This window comes from Prionailurus viverrinus, chromosome B1 (assembly GCF_022837055.1).
Source record: "Prionailurus viverrinus isolate Anna chromosome B1, UM_Priviv_1.0, whole genome shotgun sequence".
Lineage (NCBI taxonomy): Eukaryota > Metazoa > Chordata > Mammalia > Carnivora > Felidae > Prionailurus > Prionailurus viverrinus.
The window spans coordinates 6,381,898-6,401,545 of record NC_062564.1 but is presented as its reverse complement, the minus strand read 5'-3'; the positions used below and the strand labels follow the sequence as shown (position 1 = coordinate 6,401,545).

Here is a 19,648-nt window from a genome sequence, read left to right as displayed (position 1 = left end):
GATCTAGCCAGTGGGTGAGTGAGGCAGGAGAAGCCCTGTTTCCAATTCAGAGGAGATATTTTGCTGTCTCATGGGAGGGCACACCCCCAGAGGGGAACTGTTCTCCATGACAACCAATCTTGGATTGGTTGGTTTGACCTTTTTTTTTTTTTTTTTTAGAGCTAGTTTGGAGGCAGCTGGATTAATTAGGGGCTGGATCACTCAGGTCGAGAGTCCCCACTAGCTCTTTCTAGATGATAGGATTACTGAGGATTCCTTAATTTGCATTTCTTCTACATCTACTTACAGTGTCTTTCATTTGGTGAACTGAAAGCTGAAAGGAAGCCACTGGAAACCAATAGGGTTATAATATTGGTTACTTAGTAAACCTAACACAACACTGCGGTTTGGGGCATATTGAACATCATTCTGCCCTTAAAGGAGAAAAATGTACTATCATGGAAGACAAGCAAATACAAGTCTTTGGCTTACAGCTCTTGTCTGAAAGAAGTTCTGAACGTGTTTTGAGTACGAGCAGTAGAGTAAGTGTTGATAGTCCCAACAAATTATCTGGAAGGACACTTTCTTTTAAATGTACTTGCTAGACACTCATTTATGACTTGTACACTCAGAATCTATGAATGTGTTTATCTGGGGACAATGCATTCTGTATCAGGTGTTGTGCATTTGGTAACTTAATCGCATCTGGAGCAGGTGACCTATAGATTTAACGGCTTCATTCAATGCAACAGGTTCCCAAGCAAATGAGGCAAGAAGAGACAGAGGGCCAGTGAAGAAACTCCAGCAGCAACTCGGTTTAAAGAGCAGAAACCTCCAAATGAGAGGACACAGCACAAGCGCTCCACAAGGTCTAAGGGAAAGGAGCCCAACTACTTAGAAAAGACTTTATTCGCCCAAGGTCTTGCAACAACTTCTCAGTGTCTTGGGCCACCTCCACCACAACAGGAAACCAAGAGGACAGGGGTGGGGATATCTTGCAACTCGCACAGAGCATGATCCAAATGGCAGTGCTCTCAGACTCCGTGGAGATGGGAGCCTTGTCACAACAGACAGCTGAGTAAATCATCTGCAGAGTGGGGCGCTGCGTGGGCAACCTCTCTAATTTCATTGTTATATGCCACCGTCTTTGTCTGAGCAGGTGCTACCAAGACGAATGCACAGAGGTCATTTTAAAACAGACAGTAGCAGCAATCTAATGAGGCATGGCCCCAGATTTTAATGAGTTCACAGTCAGTGGCGATAAGGAGCCATTATCCACCATAATGGAAGAATGGACAGGTGCCAGGGGCCTTTCTCGAGGCCGTCCTGCAGGGAGGCTTCCTGGAGGGAGTGACATTTAAGCTGAGCCTTCATGAAGGAGAACAGAGTGATTCAAGGGCAGTTGCCATTAAAGAGAGTTTGGTTTTAACTTGGAAAATGAAGCCTTGCATGGTTATCACCATTATTGAAATACTTGAGCTGCCTGGATTTTTCCTCCTTAGGTTAAACAGCGAGCACACAACCAAATGGTTAGAGTGTTTGCTGGATACTACAAGCCAGCAACGTATTTTAATATCCTTGCCAATACTAATTCTGGGGGAAGCTGTATTAGTTTGCTAGGGCAGCTGTAACAAAGGGCCGCACACTGAATGGTTCCAACAACCACAGCTCTGGAGGCTGAAAGTCGAAGATCAAAGTGTCTACAGGCTGGAGGGAGAATGTTCCAGGACTCTCTCCCAGCTTCCGGTGGTTCTTGGCTCGTAGAAGCATCAGCCTGATCTCAGCCTTCGTCTGCACGTGGTATCCACCCTGTATGTGTGCCTCTGTCCAAATTTCCCCTTTTCATAAGGATACCGGTCATACTAGATTAGGGCGCACCCTTCTAACAGTGTGGAGTCACCAGTGAAATTTAACTAACATGAACTGTAACTAATTATATGCCCAATGACCCTATTTCCAAATAAGACCTGATTCTGAGGTTCTGGGAGTTAGGACTTCCTAACTCCCCTTCCAGGGGACACAATTCAAAGGCCCTCAAAGAAATTTATAAAGTTTATAAATTTATAAAGTTAGCTTGTAGGGGGGCACCTGGCTGGCTCAGTGGGTTACACATCTAACTCTTGATTCGGGTCAGGTCACAATCTCACTGTTTGTGAGAGCGAGCCCCGTGTCGGGCTCTGCATTGGCAGTGCAGAGGCTGCTTGGGATTCTTCTCTCTCTCCCTCTCTCTCTGCCCCTTCCCCACTCACTTGCTCTCTCTTTTCTCCAAAATAATAAACATCTTTAAAAAACTTACCATGCTAATAATTGGATCTTGCAGATTTTATTTTCAACCACTTGCAGCATCTCAGAGACACTATGAAGTAATTTTATCCTGACCAGCCTGGGTCTTCTTAATTTACCATTACTATCTACTTCCTCTAGAGCAGAAATCTAGAGAATAGGACACAAGATATATGCCAGAATCCACAGAACCTGCATCACTGAAATTGTGGCCAAGGGTCAAGGTTGATGAAGGCACTCTGCTACTTAACTTTATCTAGAAGATCCTGGGTTGTTAAGATTTATGCAATTTACATAGCTGTTGTTTTTCATTACTAGCCTTTGCCATTTATTACAAAGTTAATTAACAAAGCTGGCACTGATCTTGATCACGAAAATTAGGTCTTGCTGTTTCCCCGCTCAGATCCGTCTCTTGAGCATCAGACCCACACTGTCAATAGGAAAACTCTGCCTGGATGTTTTGTAACCAATGACAGCTGAACATGGATGAAGGTACACCCATCACCTTTCTACTTGCCTTTCTTCCTGGGCTCCCAAGGGTCACCAGCCAGCCAGATGCTCAGCCAGAAGCCAGAGGGTCTTTTATTCTTGACTCTTCCCTTTTACTCCTTTATTCACTCTTGTTATTACCCTGTTGGTCACTCTGTTTTTTTTTTGGAATGTGTACCTTCATCCTTTGAGGGAAATCTGCAAATCTTCCTGCCCTGGTCTCTCTCGTTATACTCCTCTTGAAATTCTACCCTTCAGGTCTTCATCTTCTTTCTCAAGGTCCACCTGTTGTTGTCTCTCCACACTGTGCTCTCACACGGCTTCCCTGACTTATCTTTCAACTCAGTGAGTCTCTCTTCAGATGCGTCTAATCGTTTTGATCTTTGAACTATGAATTTCAGTGATCATATTTTCTGCTATTTCATTAAGTTTTCTTTATAAATCTACCAGAGTTTTTCTTCTTTAGTGTTAGGACCCTTTAGGTGTTTTCAAAATTTTGTATCATTTAAGCATGTAAATGAAGCATGGTAAGTGTTATGGGTAGAACTATGCTCTGCCCCCACAGATGTAAGTCTTAACCTCCAGTACTCCAAACGCGGCCTTCTTTGGAAGCAGGATGGTTGCAGATGGAACTAGTTAAGCTGAGGTCATCAGGGAGTAGGGTGGGCTCCCAATCCAGTATGAATGGTGCCCTCATAGGAAGAGAGGGACATAAAAATACAGGGGCACCCACAAGTGACTGACATATGATGACAAAGGCAGAGAATGGAGCTATGCAGTTACAACCTGAAGAATACCAAAGGTCACCCGCAAACCACCAGAAGCTATGCAGAGGCAAGGAAGCGTTCCCACATGGGTTTCAGAGGGAGCGTGCCAACACAGGCTTTTCACACTTCCAGCTTCCAGTTCTGTGAGACAATACATTTGCTGCTGTTTTAGGCTACCCAGTTTGCAGTACTTTGTTACGGCAGCCTGAAGAAATTAGTACAGTGAGGATGGTTATATCATAAAGTGTGGCTGATGGGTGCCATTTAGAAAGTGCGTGCGGGTCTGCTTTGGCCATTCCTTCTTTCCGCTGACTTTTGCTAACAAGACTATGTTTTCTTACGTGTTCATTGATTCTTGTCCGTGAGGTACTCATTTTCCTTGGGAAATTATCTGTAAGAATCTTTTGAGACCTATGATGAAGGTGCATTCTTTAAAAAATTTTTTTTTTCAACGTTTATTTATTTTTGGGACAGAGAGAGACAGAGCATGAACGGGGGAGGGGCAGAGAGAGAGGGAGACACAGAATCGGAAACAGGCTCCAGGCTCCGAGCCATCAGCCCAGAGCCTGACGTGGGGCTCGAACTCCCAGACTGCGAGATCGTGACCTGGCTGAAGTCGGACTCTCAACCGACTGCGCCACCCAGGCGCCCCTAAGGTGCATTCTTTTAGAAAGGACTCACATTTGCCACACATGTGGGAAATGGTTGATAGCATTGATATGGTTGAAATGTTTGATAGGTTGATATGGGGAAATGGTTGACAGGTTGATAGGGAAGGGTTGATAGCAGTAGCATGGGACCACTTTAGAAAAACTCAGCGTGACTTGAGTTTTTTCCCAGCCACCTAATTTGCTCTGTAAAGCTAAAATGGGTGATCCTGTGGCTGTGATCCTCAGGGATGCGATTCCCCTTTTGGAGCATTTAATGTCAGGAAGCATGGAGAGGTTTATCTCTGCTCCAGGCATTTCGGGCAGAGTCCTCTGGGGCACCACCTCCACGGAGGGGGTGCCTTTCAAACTCTCCGCTGGCTGGCGGGGCCCTTGTCTCCTCACCCCCCCCTCCTGGCCTTGTAAAGGGAGGCTCAATTTCCCATTTGCCAAATGCTTTGAAGGCAAATCTGTTTACTATTCCACTCGATTCACTTGGTTCCTGCTTCCATTTACATTTGGACCCGATACTTTCTATCATCTTGTCATTTCACTGATGCCTTTCAAATAGTTTTTTTTAATGTTTATTTATTTTTGAGAGGGAGAGAGAGAGAGAGAGAGAGAGAGAGCGAGTGAGTATGCGCAGGGGTGGGGGCAGGGAAAAAAGAGGGAGACACAGAATCCGAAGCAGGCTCCAGGCTCTGAGCTCTCAGCTCAGAGACCAAGGCAGGGCTCAAACCCATGAACTGTGAGATCATGACCTGAGTCAAAGTCAGCCGCTTAACTGAGCCACCCAGGCGCTCCTCAAATAGTTTTTAAATTATTTTATCCAGTGTTTTTAATAATTTTAAGTGGAATCGTCAACCCCAATACCAAACCAATCCCCTTCCTGGAATCCCCATAGCCTGTCCATCTAGAAGTCCTACTGATTGTCCATGTGAAGTCTCCTCGAGCACCAGGGTGATGTTTAGTTCAGGATTCCATGACATCAGACCTGCATGACTCTGCACTTTCTCCTTTGATCCTACTCTCTTCCAACCTCTCCTCCATACAACACTGCAGGGGCCTTTCAGACTAGTCTGCTCCCTCCCTCCGCAAAACACTCCCTTCCTTGGCTTCAGGCTCCCTCAGGGTAAATTCCAAATGCCTGAGTCGGACTCCTCGGGAGCTAGAAAGATGGGATCTCCAGGCTCATGCCTTCCCTGCACTCTGCTGGATTACATAATTACTCTTCAGTTGCCCAGTCTCATACTTTAATTACACATGCTTTTTCTTTGCCTGGAATGTAATCCTTCAATTTTGGTCTCTGTTGGAGGAGGGATGAAAAGGTTCTTTTTCATTAATTAATTAATTTGAAAGGGAGAGGGAAAGGGAGAGAGGGAGGATGAGCTGGGGGAGGGGTAGAGGCAGAGGGAGAGAATCCCAAGCAGGCTCCAGGCCCAGTGCAGAGCCCAACACGGGGATCCATTTCACAACCACGAGATCATGACCTGAGCCAATATCAAGTCACATGCTTAACCAACGTAGCCACCCGGGTGCCCTGAAGGTCCTTTTTAAATAAGTGAAACATTTGGATCTAGACAGTCATTGAAAGTATTCTTGGCTGTTGACTCAGGCCGCATCTCTATTCTGGAGCCTTCCCGTGTGATGCTCCTGCTCAGTACCCCTCCAGAACCACCAGAGCGGGGTCACAGCACTGTCCCTGTGTCCTGGAAGGTGGGTTTACCTCGTCAGACTGTAAAAAATTGCTACAAGGATCAGGTCTCTAAACTCACCTCGTAACAGAGACAAACACAAAACTCTAGTGTTTTGACTGTTGCAATGGCACAGGCTTAACTCATTTGGGTAGTAACCTGATCACCAGAGGATACTGAAATGGCCCGGACTCTGTGTGTGATAAACAAGTGCTTAAAAATGTTTTTTTCACTATGTGCGCATACACAACACACACACACACACACACACACACACACACACACACACACGCATGCACACACGTGTAAGTAGGTGTGCAATTTCTGCATATGGTGTGGATTTCTGCATTAAAACTATACTGAAAGCATGCTGGGTTGTATACTAGTTGCTAATGATATTTATGCCCTATATCGCATGTCATTCCTATAAATGATCTTAATAAAACATGGATGGTTTTCCCTGTTATCTGTTATGAGGCCAGTAGAGGGAGCAGGTATTACAAGTGAATCCGGTACTTGTATTCTCATATAGACACCATCTCTGACAGGTTTCTGTTTTAATTTTCATTGTAGTCAAGCAGGACTTTTTGACCAATAAATAAAAAAGATCACTGAAATATGCATCAGGATTTTGGGGAAAGGTAAACAGTATTTCTCTTTTGTAAATATTCTACTAGAATATATTTATATAAATATTATATATATATATATATATATAATATATATATATACACACACATATAATTTTTTTTTTCCTTGAGGGAAACAGATGCCAGGAACTAGGCACCTTAACCCTGCTATAAATGTTCTGTTGCTATAGGCTTTGTACAATTTTCTTCCTTTCATTTTTTTCTTTTGTATCAGTCTTTCTTTGAATTTAGACCCTTTCCTTAAAATAAAATATTTTGGGAAGTATAGTTTATTATTAATAGAGCCCCAAAGAAACTGACATAGGGTTTAAGACAAAAAGTGGAGCATATACATATCAGATTTTTTAGGAAAGACTTAAATCATCAGTAGACAACCATACTTAAATTGACCAAGGAAACAAGAATGGCAATGGAGTATTTTTATATACTTGAATGCAAACATCGCTTCCTTTTATGCATGACTATTTCTTATACTTCTAATGTAATTCTTTAGAAACTATATATAATTCTTCAAAAATGAGTTTTTATACATGTAACTCCATAATCAACCCTAATTTCCCACAGGAAGATTTTTTTATATCAAGTCAGTTAGGCAGACGGGAATACCAAAAGGGGGTCATGTGCTGTTATTTTTTTACTTCTTTGACATAAGCAATTTTATTTATGTTAACCTATAACCGAGAGAGATAATATATCTTCATGTAAATAGCACATATGACATTTTTATCTCTTATTTTAAAAGGTTTCTCATAATTAAGATAAAAATTTTTATAAATTTAGATTAAACAAAGATTAATCAAGATGGCATTAAGCCACTTTCAAAGGAAAATTCATTCTGAGACAAATTTATATACTTCTTTAGTAGAATGGCCATGACAAAGAGACCGGGCACATTTTTCACAAGCACAGAATTTGAATTCTCTAAAACCTTGTTTAAATGAATGTAGGAACATTTAATGCAGAATTATAAGCCCACCTCAAAATCTCTCGTGAACCACTGTGTTAGTCAAAGGAAAGATTTTATTGACTTTATATTGGTCATGGGTTTAACAGTAACCATTGACATCAATCTCCTGAAAGAAAATGTTTAGCATTTTTTTTTTTTCTGCGGGGAGAAAACAGGACATAGAATTACCGGCAAAAATATTATCAGGCTAATGCACTCATCTATTGTTTTAGAATTTTATCCACTGCCTTTTTAAAGTTATGACTTGGTATCTTGACCTTTTGGGCATTTTTTTTTTGATGGGGAGATAAAATATTCCATAAAAATATTAGAGAATGAAAATATTTTAAAATCAAACAGCATTTGACATAACTTTATATAACAGGAGAATTACATAAACTAAAATATTCCTAAAAATTCAGGGAATTTATGATGAAATATTAAAAAAAATAGTTATTTGGATATTTTCCAAGTTTCTAATAAATAAAAAGCTTTTTCTTTTCGATCTTTAAGGCTACATAGAATAGACAATGTGGCTTTAAAAAACCAAGCATGCTTCAGCAGATGCTGTGCTGGTTTATGGCACTACAAACTATAAAAGAGTCAGAAATCTTTTAAGTTTCCTTAAAAAACAGTCTGTTCTCTCCAAATGTCTTTCAGATGTCATTTCAGAGCAAATTCTCAGATAAGCTAGAATGAATGAGTCTTGGTACCTTTTTAATTGAACTAAGCTGAGTAAGAACGACATCCACCTGAGAAGTCACGTGAAAGGGATTTTTCTCATACGATTAACTAGGATTCTTCCATCAATATAACCCTCTAGCCAAGAGCCCCCATGGCTCTCGGTCAAACAAAAGTGAGGCAGCTGCAAGAAGACAGATAATTGTCACAGATAAGGCTGATGCTATCTAGGCCTCTGCCCTTTGGTCCCCGCACTCATTCCGGCTGCGTCCCGAATGAAAACAGGACTGGTAATGCAGGGGAAATGGCTGTTTCCCAGGAAAGGAAATTGCCTGAAAACACATCTGGCAAAGGGCTTTTTCTCCTCCTCTGGCAGGGAGATCTTTATTTTAACAAAATATACATTCCCTCACCTTCCACAAAGGTGAATTCTACGCAGCCTATGCCCCATTCTAAGTGGGTGACATTTAATTTGTTCTCTAAATACAATGGGCCAGCTTTTTTATGTCACATGCTATCTCCATTTAATTGCAACTGGGACAGGAAATTGTGCTAAACTAGGCATCATACTTCATTTCAGAACTGTGTGTGTTCTACAAGGTACATCATCGTCTGCTAGTTTCTTACATTGGATGGAACTAGCGAGCCAAAGACAGGAGAAAAAGGCTGTCAAAGCCAGGAAATTGAGAATGTAGCAAGAATATATATCAAGTTTAACTGATGCAGTTAGATAATCAGTGGGATTTCCAGAGAGTCTATCCTCAGCTAGTTAACACAATTTGACTTTAAGTCCAAACCGACGTGCGCACTTCCGAGGCGACTTTCCCTGCTTACAAATACCACAGGTCCTGGATACTGAGGCAGGCACATGGCAGGGATCCACACAGGACCCAGCTCAAGATGACCAAAGGCTACAAACGGTCGATGGCAGTGAAACAGAGTCTGTTCACTGGGGATGTGTGTTTGTGCCGCACAGAGGTGACAGCCAGTAGGAAATGGCCCTCCAAAGACGTTCAAGTTTTGTCATGGTAAAATCGAGGTTAAAAACTATTGCTTTAAATTCTCCTTACGCTCATCACCATTAACGGAGAAGAAGGGCACAGAGATGCACTGGGCTGGTGCGGTTCTTACCATCTCACTTCAGTGCGCCTTGATTTCTGTATCTCTTGGCGGGGGACAAGAGTTATCTTCCACGGGTGCACGGTGTGTGTACGTACACTTTTTTTTCCTTTCCTTCTGTCTTTATGGTAACCTGTAAGGGGCCTTTTCTTTGGAACCTTTTTCAAATCTCATGACTGGGAATTATCTTTCACAGCCTGTCAAGTACAAGCTGTAATAGCAGTTGAACATGATTAGCAGCTTGAGAGAGAGAGGCATCACCATAGTTTTTGCAAGTGACTCTAGACTCCAATGGTAGTTCAGGTCCAATACAACATGTATTCAAATTGAGTAGAAATAGAGGCCTTTTGTGACACTTACAAAGAAATGACTCTAGAGGGAGTGTGCTTTTGGAAAGCTGAAATACTAATTTCCTTCCTTCCTTCCTTCCTTCCTTCCTTCCTTCCTTCCTTCCTTCCACCCATCCATCCATCCATCCATCCATCCATCCATCCTTTGTTTCTTCTAGTTGTGGCCGCATCTTCAGCCCTCATTCATTACCCTATACAATTTGGAAATAAAAGTAGCAAAAATAACTTTCTCTAACAACAATTTTACATCCAGTGAACTTTCTAATGGTTTTCCCTGTGCACCGAACATTAAATTGTACATAAACATGTGGACTGATTTTATTCAGCCAATTTTTAAAAAGCCAGGGAGAGGAGGGAGATGGACAAGATGTCCCCAGCATGCCAGGCAGGCGCCTGAGTGTCTTGAGTGTGCCTGACTGTCTACAAACGGTCCAAAATCAAAACAGAGTGTCCCAGCTTCATTTCTTAAGGTATTTCAGTAATGAGAGTCCCCCCCTGTAGCAACATAACACTTTCCAGTTTCCAGTGAAGGCCACACTGGCCAAGCAGCCTGCCCCCGTCTCCATGCCCGAGGCGGGCAGGCAGCAGGGAGATAAAAGCGGTCTGCTCTGGTGAGGGCAATGGTGACCACGGCAGGCATGAGGTGAGCTCAGGAGGATCCGTGCAGACAGCACGGCAGGAGACTTGCGCTCAAAGGTTCAACAGATGTGGGACATCCGTGTGCCTGTAAGTACCTGAGTACTTTCCAGGTGTTTTCCCATCAGGGATGGGGTTCTCAGAACAGACATTTGCTAGGCACACCTACTGGGATTTTAACAGTTCAGAAAGCAATGCCCATTCTGTGTCCACTTCCAACCCTTGGTCTGTGCAACAATTTTAATTATCCAGAGTTCAATACCGGACCTTGAACAGGCTCCCTGGACAACAGCAGAGGTCACATGGGCCTACCCAAAACTTCTATCTGGCCATCCATGGCTTGGGGGCTGCCCCATTTTGTGCTGATGGAAAGCCAGCATGCTGTTTTTGGTTGTGGGGTTCCTGAGACACCATTCAAAGAGAGCCTAAAGTCTGAGAGCCTCTGAGATGGCTCTGGGTGACCTGGGACCCCTGGAAGACTGTGGTGGGTCAGATTCCAAGATCCAGACAGAAGTCGATCTACAGTTAGCCTGGACCTGCATTTCAGGAGGGGACAGGGAGACTACCAACAAGGGGAGATTCTCAGGCATTTCCCACACATTAGAGCTTTTGTTCAACAGGCCAAACCAAAGCATCGTCAGAGTTCTTGGTAATGCTGACCTCTGTCTTTGAGGAATAGGTAAGAGTGTTGTTCTTGGTGCTGTGAAACCTGATTTATATAGCAAAGTGCAAGGAAAACTCGAGACGGCTCTACAGAGAATAAATGGGAGCTTCCAAAACCTCAGCTGATGACATACAGTATGGGGAGAAAACAAACATTATTAAGAAAATAAATAGCACCACGCACAGCTGTTCGGCAGGACTGTTAGGAAAAAAAAGTGGTTGGGCAGGAAGGCAGCGTTTGGGAAGGCTGTAATAATATTTCCCATTTTATAGCTTCATCTGCCTTTGCTATCCTATCAGCAGGGCACTGAAGAAAACTCAAGATTCTCTTTGAAAATGAACAGTTAACAGTTCTGAGAAGCACTGTCTAGCCTCGTTCGAGCAGAGTGGGGGCTGGGCTGGGCCTGCTGTCCCCCAGGCTGGGATAGGAGCTGTCACACAGCTATCTGTGGCCCAGTACAGGAGGGTTAGCTGTTATCGTGCTCCTTCATGAGGCTCCCCACCCAGATCTTCCTCCTTCCCCTCCTCCTCCCCCACTCCTCCTCCTCTTCCTCCTCTTCCCCCTCCTCCTCACAAGAGGCTTACTGGCTCCCCTGTGCTGCCACAGGGGCCTTGCACATGCTCTCGGCATTTGCTCAGTGACCGACTGGGACAATCCATTGTGTAGTTCTGACTCCACGAGCACGTCCCCCGCCCCGGCTCCAACCATGTTCTGCCTCTGCTGTGCTGTGTCACCTGCACTGGGCCCTGCCTGAGCCTGGTGTCTGCTTTCTACCAGAGTCTAGTTTCCAAGCAAGCTGTCCTTGCCTTGTGTTTTAGATCCAGCTTCAAAGTGGCACTTTCCTTTTGTTCAAATGTTCCTGCCCTTCTCCGAAGTCCCTTTCCCCCATGCCTGGTCTCATGCTTCTCGATTCTTTAGGAAGCCACGCTGTGATCTGAGATATGGGAAGGCTGCCTGTTTACACTGGCGACGCATTTAGAGTGGCCTCACTTGCCACGGCACGTCGCCCTGGACAGCCTCCGCCAGGTTCTAACTCAGGGGCTGGGGAACTACAGCCTGTGGTCTGTGTCAAACAGCTAAAGGGAGCTAAGAATGATTTTTACACTTTTATAAATGGCTGAAAACAATTCGGAGAAGAGTATCTCAGGACACGTGAAAATTACAAGAAATTCACATTTCGGTGCGCACGAATAAAGCTCTGTCATCTAGGGATGGTCCACGGCGGCTTCCACGCTACCGTGGCAGAGCTGAGAAGTGGTGGCGGAGGCAGGATCGCCCGCAGAGCCTGAACTACTCACTGACCCCTTTACACCACGTTTGCAGTCTCCTGGTCTATGTAGAGCTTCCCCCCAACTCTCCGGTAATAATTCCCATTTGGGAACCTACCAAGAGCTGCTCAACGCACATTCTGAGCTGGAAGGGGCAGACAAGGAGGGATCCGTGCCACCGCCTGTGGGGCCAGTGCCCCTGCAGCAGCCACACCCCCTTTCGGATTGCCGCCCCCGTCCCTCCTGCCAGGCCCTATTCGTTCATGGGTGTCTACCTCACCCTATTAGCTGTGTCTCTGCAGCTCTGGAGCATTAACATCCACCCCCAGCACCTGACGAGCAGGTGCTCTGACACAAGCGAGCAAACGAGAAGTACTTGGGGTACAACCTCTTCCTGTGGCTACTTTTTTAAACCACCCTACTTGCCTGGGAGACAGATGAGTGATTTTTCAAATGGGGACACGCAGTGTGTGCCCGATGTTTCTGCTTCACGTTGGGAGAATGACACAGCTGTAATAGTTAGTAGTGGAACAACTTATTTCCAATGAACAGCAAATACGGAAGTACTAGTCCTAAATAATATTACTAGTCTGTATCGTTTTAATCCTCAAAGGCACTACAGCGAAAGAATCCCTTTGTTTTGTGAGAAAGCGGAGGCCTGGAGAAGTCAGCAGTGGTTAGCTTCAGGTCTGGGAGAATCAGGGTTCTTACACAGGGCTCTTCAGAGACTATCTGCTTCCCCCTACAGTCAGTCGCCTGAATGGGTACATTTTCTTTAATTTCTTCCTTCAGTGGAAACCATGTACCAGAATCGTGGTGGACTCAAACCATCTCTTCTGCTATAAGACCCTCCTGGGGCATGAGTTCTAGCCTTCCCGAGTGACAGAACCCTCTGGAAGGTCTGGGAATCCCTTCTCAGGAAATGACATGTGCTACTTTATTCGGATGTTAAGTAACAAGATCCAGGGATGAGTCTGGTGACAATGTAGTGCTGAGCTGACAGCTTGAGATACTGTAACTAGAACAGCTAAGATTTCTATTGATGAAAAAGCCACAGGTATTGATCCCTGTTGCTTATGACCTATTCATAGTTAAAGGAGAGGCTACTTCAGGTAGAGTTTGGTGAAGAATAAAGACACAGCTTTTGTCACCGAAGTTCATGGACCCCATTAATTGTGTCCATGGACCTCAGGTGAAGAACCGCAGCTCTAGAAGTAATGTGGGGGGAGCCAGCCAGTGCGTAGGAGGGCTGTTTTTAAAGGTCTATTTAGGTCTCTTGGAAACACACATTCCAGGAAAACAGAATTCACCATACAAATTTCACAAGCACCCAAGAATTAAAAACGTAATTCTGGAATGCTCTGAAAGCGGATCGTGCACGATACAGACGGAAACAGACTTTTGTGGGTAGACGGGTCCATCAGGTCGCTGTGCCGATAGGCTGCCACTGAACGGGGAGAACAAATCCTGCGCACAAATCCTGAGATAGAAACAGACCGTGGGCAAAGATTCCGAGTTTTTTCCCTATGTGCGCTCTGGCTGGTTAGCATAGCATTAATCCCTAAAGTATTAAGTTTACGTTATTAAAGGAAGTCACCCCGGGGACTGAAAGAGCCATAGACTTGAAATAGAAAAATCCTGGGAGCTAATGCAACCCTTGAATTTTACACACAAGGACAGGAGAGCTCAATTAAAAAGGAGAGGTGATTCGCCTGAGTCCAATACGGAGTGGGGCTGAGTGAACCAGTCCTGGAAAAAAACATGACAAAAAATAACGGGATTTGAACAAAACCTGATCTAAAACAGGAAAAGTCTGTGTTCCTCTCTCACCAGCATCTTAACCGAAATTCTGATTTCTGTCTGTATTGTAATCTGATGGACCATTAATCTGTCTAGTATGTTTTAGTTTGAAGACTGAAGTGGATATTTTGTTTAAAAGATTCAGTGTCAGAGCTCAGAAACTGATTTCCCCAACACAAGCCAATAAAGCGAGATCTTCTCATCCAACCGTTTTCAAATGAAAATTCTGCACATGTAGCTAAGAGTTCAAAAATCAAGTAAGACCAACGAAACTATTTTCCCTATGGAAAGGCAAAACGTTTACAAGAGCGAGACTTCTTCTTCCTCTTTGTTTGTAATAACAAAAATAAACCGAAGTCCTGACATATTTGTAGTATTTTTATTCCTAAAGGAAAAAACAGGAACTTTCATTGTGCTTTAAAGTTATTACCCCAGATATTTTACCAGCTTAGCACTGTGAAATCAGTTTCAGACATGAGAGACCCACTTCTCTCTCTAGGAAATACTCAATTAGGGTGGTGCCTCTGAAAATACCCAGGGGTCCTGTAGCTGATCCGTGCTTCCCAGAGGGTTTCTGCAGCATATAGCCCTGGTTGGACAGCACACACATGCTCGGATTTTTCCTGTTGCCTGGCTAGTGACCCCCCTACAGGAAGATAACAAGCAAGCCAGGAGGGCGGAGCAGCTCGCGACACATGTCTGCCTGCTCTTATCAACTTATCTTATAAGGAAAGTGATTGATGCAGATCCTGACACCCAGAACCTGAGGGAAGAGAAACAAGGAAGCATTAACTCTGATCTGTAAGGGGAAGACAGCCCTCAGGAGTGAGCAGGGTTATTCTTTCTACTGCGATCTGACAGTTCACTGCAGGACGGGAGGGAAGACCAGCGTGAACAATCACGTTCCTGCTAGAAAAGGAGGGAAGAGACTCCCACTGATGGACCTTACACCATGGCAGCGGAGCCCTGCCTCTGAGAGGGCAGCTTAGGAGCGGGATTCCTATGTGCCTTCCAGTTTGCTGAACTGCTGCTTTACTCCCGAAAGAAAGAAAGAATGTGGCAGCTTGTTTTCTTTACTTTGAGCTGTGATCTTGTCCTAGCCGCAGCCTATAACAACTTTCGGAGAGGCATGGACAGCATGGGGAAAAGGCAGTATCAGGTTCAGCAGGGGTCCTGCACCTACACTTTCCTCCTGCCGGAGACAGACAACTGTCGCTCGACTAGCTCCTACGCGTCCAGCGCTGTACAGAGGGACTCACCACTAGATTATGACGACTCCGTGCAGAGGCTACAAGTGCTGGAGAACATCATGGAAAACAACACTCAGTGGCTAATGAAGGTAGGAAAAAAAATCATTTTTATTTGGTGAATGGTGGAAGCTAATTAAGATCAGCTCAGTTTTCACGGCCAAAAAAAAAAGAAAAAAAAATCATAAAACCGAAAAAGAGACAAACAACAAACCCCAGGCAACTGATTAGCGCAGGGGAGAGATGGTGACTCCTACCTTTGAATGAATTATCATTTCTTTTATTCTGTCCCAGGGTGTAAAGTAGTCGTGGGTGAAAAGCGAAAAGGATTATCTGAGAAGAATGCCAGAATCAACAGAGAACAATCTCTGAGTTAGGAATCTTTATTTAATAAAGGAGAGGAAGTGTACTTCTCTGCAAAACGTGTAGGCTGTTGTTTGTGTAAGTGGTTTAAACTCAGTAACACCCATTGCCAGGGATGTTATAAACTGGTTGCAGGCATGAGAGGGAAGCCGTAAGCGACTGCAGCCCGGGAGCCAGGAAAAACGTGACAATCATGTTAATTACTGATACATAACGGATGGAGTAAAGTGCTTTACCAATTTCCTGAATTTATTTACTAAAATAGATTGTTACTCTTGGTAAATGAGAGGAAATTAAATAAAGCAGACTTCAATATTTCTCAGAATCTGAGGGCTTGACTCTGAAGGGTTTGCCATTAGGTGAATGGGGTAGGCATAACCTCAGGCGTCTGGGGCACCCAGCCCCTTAGCTCCAGCAGCAGGCTGTGAAGTTCCACCCCACGTGGGACAGGCGCGCAGGGCATTTTGCTGCAGCAAATGCCATGACGAGATGGTCATGTTCTCAGGGCTATGATGCTATATAGTTTCACGGACTTTTCATAGAGGGTTGAACCAAAACAGGATATTGCAAACTCACTTTTTCTTTCCCAAGTGATCATTTTCCCATGTAAATGTGGGCACCGTTTATACAAAACCCAAAGTCACCCTGAGATTTTTCTTGATATGGACCATACATATATAGTCTAAAGGAGGCTTAAACAAGTTGTATAAATAGGTTACTCGTTACATATTACAATGACATTACGTCACAACGCTTACACGGTAGAGAAGGTACTATTTAATGAGCTGATTTCACCTGGTTCGAGACTTTGCCCCAGAAAGAATTCTCAATCTTTCATTTCACCATCAGCTTTCTGTTAGGATACTTTATCTTAATCTTAGAATAGATCTTGGCTCCAGATCTGTGTTTCTCATTAGCTGTCCTACCTTCAGAGAGGAAACGACCAAGTTATTACTTGAGTCTAAGCCGGAATGAATGAGTGCTCTCAGCTCTGAGTTCACTGCAACCAGAGAGCCGCTTGAATCCAGAAACAGAGAACAACAAACACTCATCCGAAAGGCCTGCTGTATAATACACAACTCATAACTAATTGTCTTTGAAGGCACTGGCCCTTCTGGGCTAATTCTCCCATAGGTTTCCCACTTTTCCTAACGAGGTTCCTGTGGTATGCTCTTTTAAAATGCTCAGTAATTCATAGATGTGCATAAAGTAAGCTGTTCATTCACTGATGCACTTTAAAAAAAAAGTACACGGCAGCACAGGTTCAAATACTTGGAAGACAGACTATATCCTAAGTATCTTCTCACTCTGACTTCCCATTTCTTCTCAAACTGTCATGTCCATGCTGAACATCCACAACATCCGCCGCGGTTACGCCAGGGCGAAGAGCCACGGTGAGGGATGAAACACACATCATACACAGTAAACATTCTAATCTGCCCGGCTGGTAAATCATCTCTTAAAATAAACAGTCAAGAAACATAAAAGAATGTTTTGCCAAATGCAAGATTGCTAAATTGCATTTGCTTAATGAAGCCCACAGTAAGTATACCTGGAAAACTCCATAGTCAAAGCTCATATTTCTTTCTAAGATAAACAACTGCCTTCTTAGACCTTTGAAACACTGTTTAAAGAAAGAAAGGGACAAGAAATTCTACATGAAGACAGCAACATTTTTTTCCTTTCCAGGTTCAAGTAGTAAATATTTGAACAGTAGCACAATGGCATTGCTGAATTCTTTCCCTAGCTAGCTAGCTAAATATCACCGAGGATGACTTAATGTTTATCTTTTCATCAGCTCGGCACCTGCTCACCTGTCCTATCTTGGGGATGTGCACCTGAGAAAGACAGCTTGTGCCCACCCACTCTGTTCACAGGCTTCTGGTGTGGGAATGAAAGCAAAGAAAGCAAATATGAAACCTGTTTAGAGTGGTTGAGTGTAACCTCTCTGCTTGTTTTTTATTTCTGTGTTTTGTCACCTGTGATAATAATCACTGCTTTTCTCATAAGGGAGAAAATAATATATAATGGGAAGATAGATAAAGCCACAGGATTAAAGGTTTAACATCACAGTCTATAACATGTATTCCTAGATTATCCTGGAGAGAAAAAGCATATTCCTCTGTTTTTCATTGTTTTGCATGTTTCCTTTCCTTTAGGGCTGTTTGTGTGTGTGTGTTTTTAATGTTTTCATATTTCCTTTTTCTCCCTGATCAACACTATAAAGTAGAGGGTATGTGGCGGGGGGGGGGGGGGGGGGTGGGGATGGGGAACTTTTAGATTTTAAGAAAAGTTGTTAAGAATGAAAATGACACCAAGTTTCTGGTTAATTCCGGGACAGATGACTAGCAGTTCATCTCCTCAGTGGTTAGCTTTGCCTCAGGAGCGTGGACTAGGAAAGCTGTTTTGCAGATTATCAAAAGATGCCACACTGCCCCTTTAATGTGCCAGGCAAAGGAAGTGTGAGACTTCTGAATGAATGCGGAGTAATATGAATGGAACAATACAGGGAGGGCTCACTTTCTGCTCAGTGGTTAAACAAGCATAAGATAGTTTACCAAATACAACCCAATGACCTAAAAAAACATTATATGTCGTATTCCCTTGCTAATCCTGCGACTATCCTAAACCTCTGCCCCAGTGATATTAAACTCACTTTATAAAAACTGACAAATAACTTAGCAAAGTGGATTTTATCTTGCCTGGAGACCGAATGTATTTTTTTTTCCGATAAGAGGAAATAGGGAAAGGAAATAAACAATTATTTCACACTGATGAATACTTCCAATTTATAAACAACTGCAAAGTCTATTGTGCTTTCAAACACAATGTTTTGAAAAATAAAGCTAATGCCTATTAAATCGATGTAAACATTTCCTCTGTCATTTTTTTTTCTTTTTTTAAGGAGAGAAGTACAGGCCGAGCACTGTACACGTGAACTGAGGGCCGTTTCTTTCTCTAAAGCCAATAGTGATAGATCCTTTCAATAAGGAATGAGAATCGTTGCGCTTCAGGGGCTGCATAGGAAATGATGCACTTTAGTTCCTAAAACACAAAGTTGCTGTCCCTGGGAAGAGCTGTTGGTGACCACCCTGTTCCCATCCCTGAGGGGGAGAGTGTGTGTGTGTGTGTGTGTGTGTTATCACGTGTGGTTGCTAAACACTCCTTAGCTGTGTATTCAAACAAACAGACAAACAAACAAACCAGAGCTTGATTCACCAAAGAAAAAAAACAATCCTACCATACCCATAGCCAGCAGTGTCCTGCCCTACCAGAGCAGGACCACCATTCCTGGGCTGTTATCTGTTGTATTTCCAATCATGAAACAGGACTGTGTTCAGTAGGAGAGGTAAATTTTGTGGCTGCAGGTAACCTGAAGGAAGCCTCTATTTAAGAAGGCAGGGAAATGATTACTGTTATTTAATTATATATTAACGTCATTATAGTAAGGGAGGAAGAGATGATTAAAGTTTCACTCTGGTAGGAGAAATACAATATATTTAACTTTGGGAAATGCAGGCATAATATAATGTTTACTATGTATTATGTAAGATATACAGTACGATACGTGGTCACTTTGTATAGTATATAAATATACTAAATTTTTACCATATATGTTATATATATATATATAGCATTTACTTTCCATGGTCAAGTAGTCTCTGCTTGTATTTTTTAAAATATTTTTTAATGTTTATTTATTTTGGAGAGAGAGAGAGAGAGAGGGAGGGAGGGAGGGAGGGAGGGAGGGAGAAAGCGAGCATGAGTAGGGGAGGGGCAGAGAGAGTGGGAGACACTGAATCCTTACCAGGCTCCAGGCTTCGAGCTGTCAGTACAGAGCCTGATGCAGGACTTGAGCTCACCAACTGTGAGATCATGACCTGAGCCAAAGTCGGACACTCAACAGACTTGAGCCACCCAGGCACCCCAAGTAGTCTCTGCTTATTAAACAAGGCTTCTGACATGCTGCATGAACTATGTAGGTACCACTCTATGGACAGAAGATTATTTGCCTACAGAGTCTAGAAGTGGGAAATGGACTTGTGTACACAACTTCCATAATAT

General features: G+C 43.5%; 2 protein-coding genes across 8 annotated transcripts in view; one reads left to right on the top strand and one right to left on the bottom strand.

The window, feature by feature from the left end:
- Positions 1 to 19,648, bottom strand: part of MCPH1 (microcephalin 1) — a 276,612-nt gene that overhangs the window by 67,277 nt on the left and 189,687 nt on the right. The window lies entirely within an intron of this gene.
- Positions 14,629 to 19,648, top strand: part of ANGPT2 (angiopoietin 2) — a 58,732-nt gene continuing 53,712 nt past the window's right edge. For both annotated transcript variants that reach the window (XM_047855486.1, XM_047855485.1), the window contains exon 1: positions 14,629 to 15,312. In XM_047855486.1, the coding sequence (XP_047711442.1) occupies positions 15,028 to 15,312 (285 nt within the window). In that variant the 5' untranslated portion in view covers positions 14,629 to 15,027. The remainder of the gene's footprint in view (positions 15,313 to 19,648) is intronic.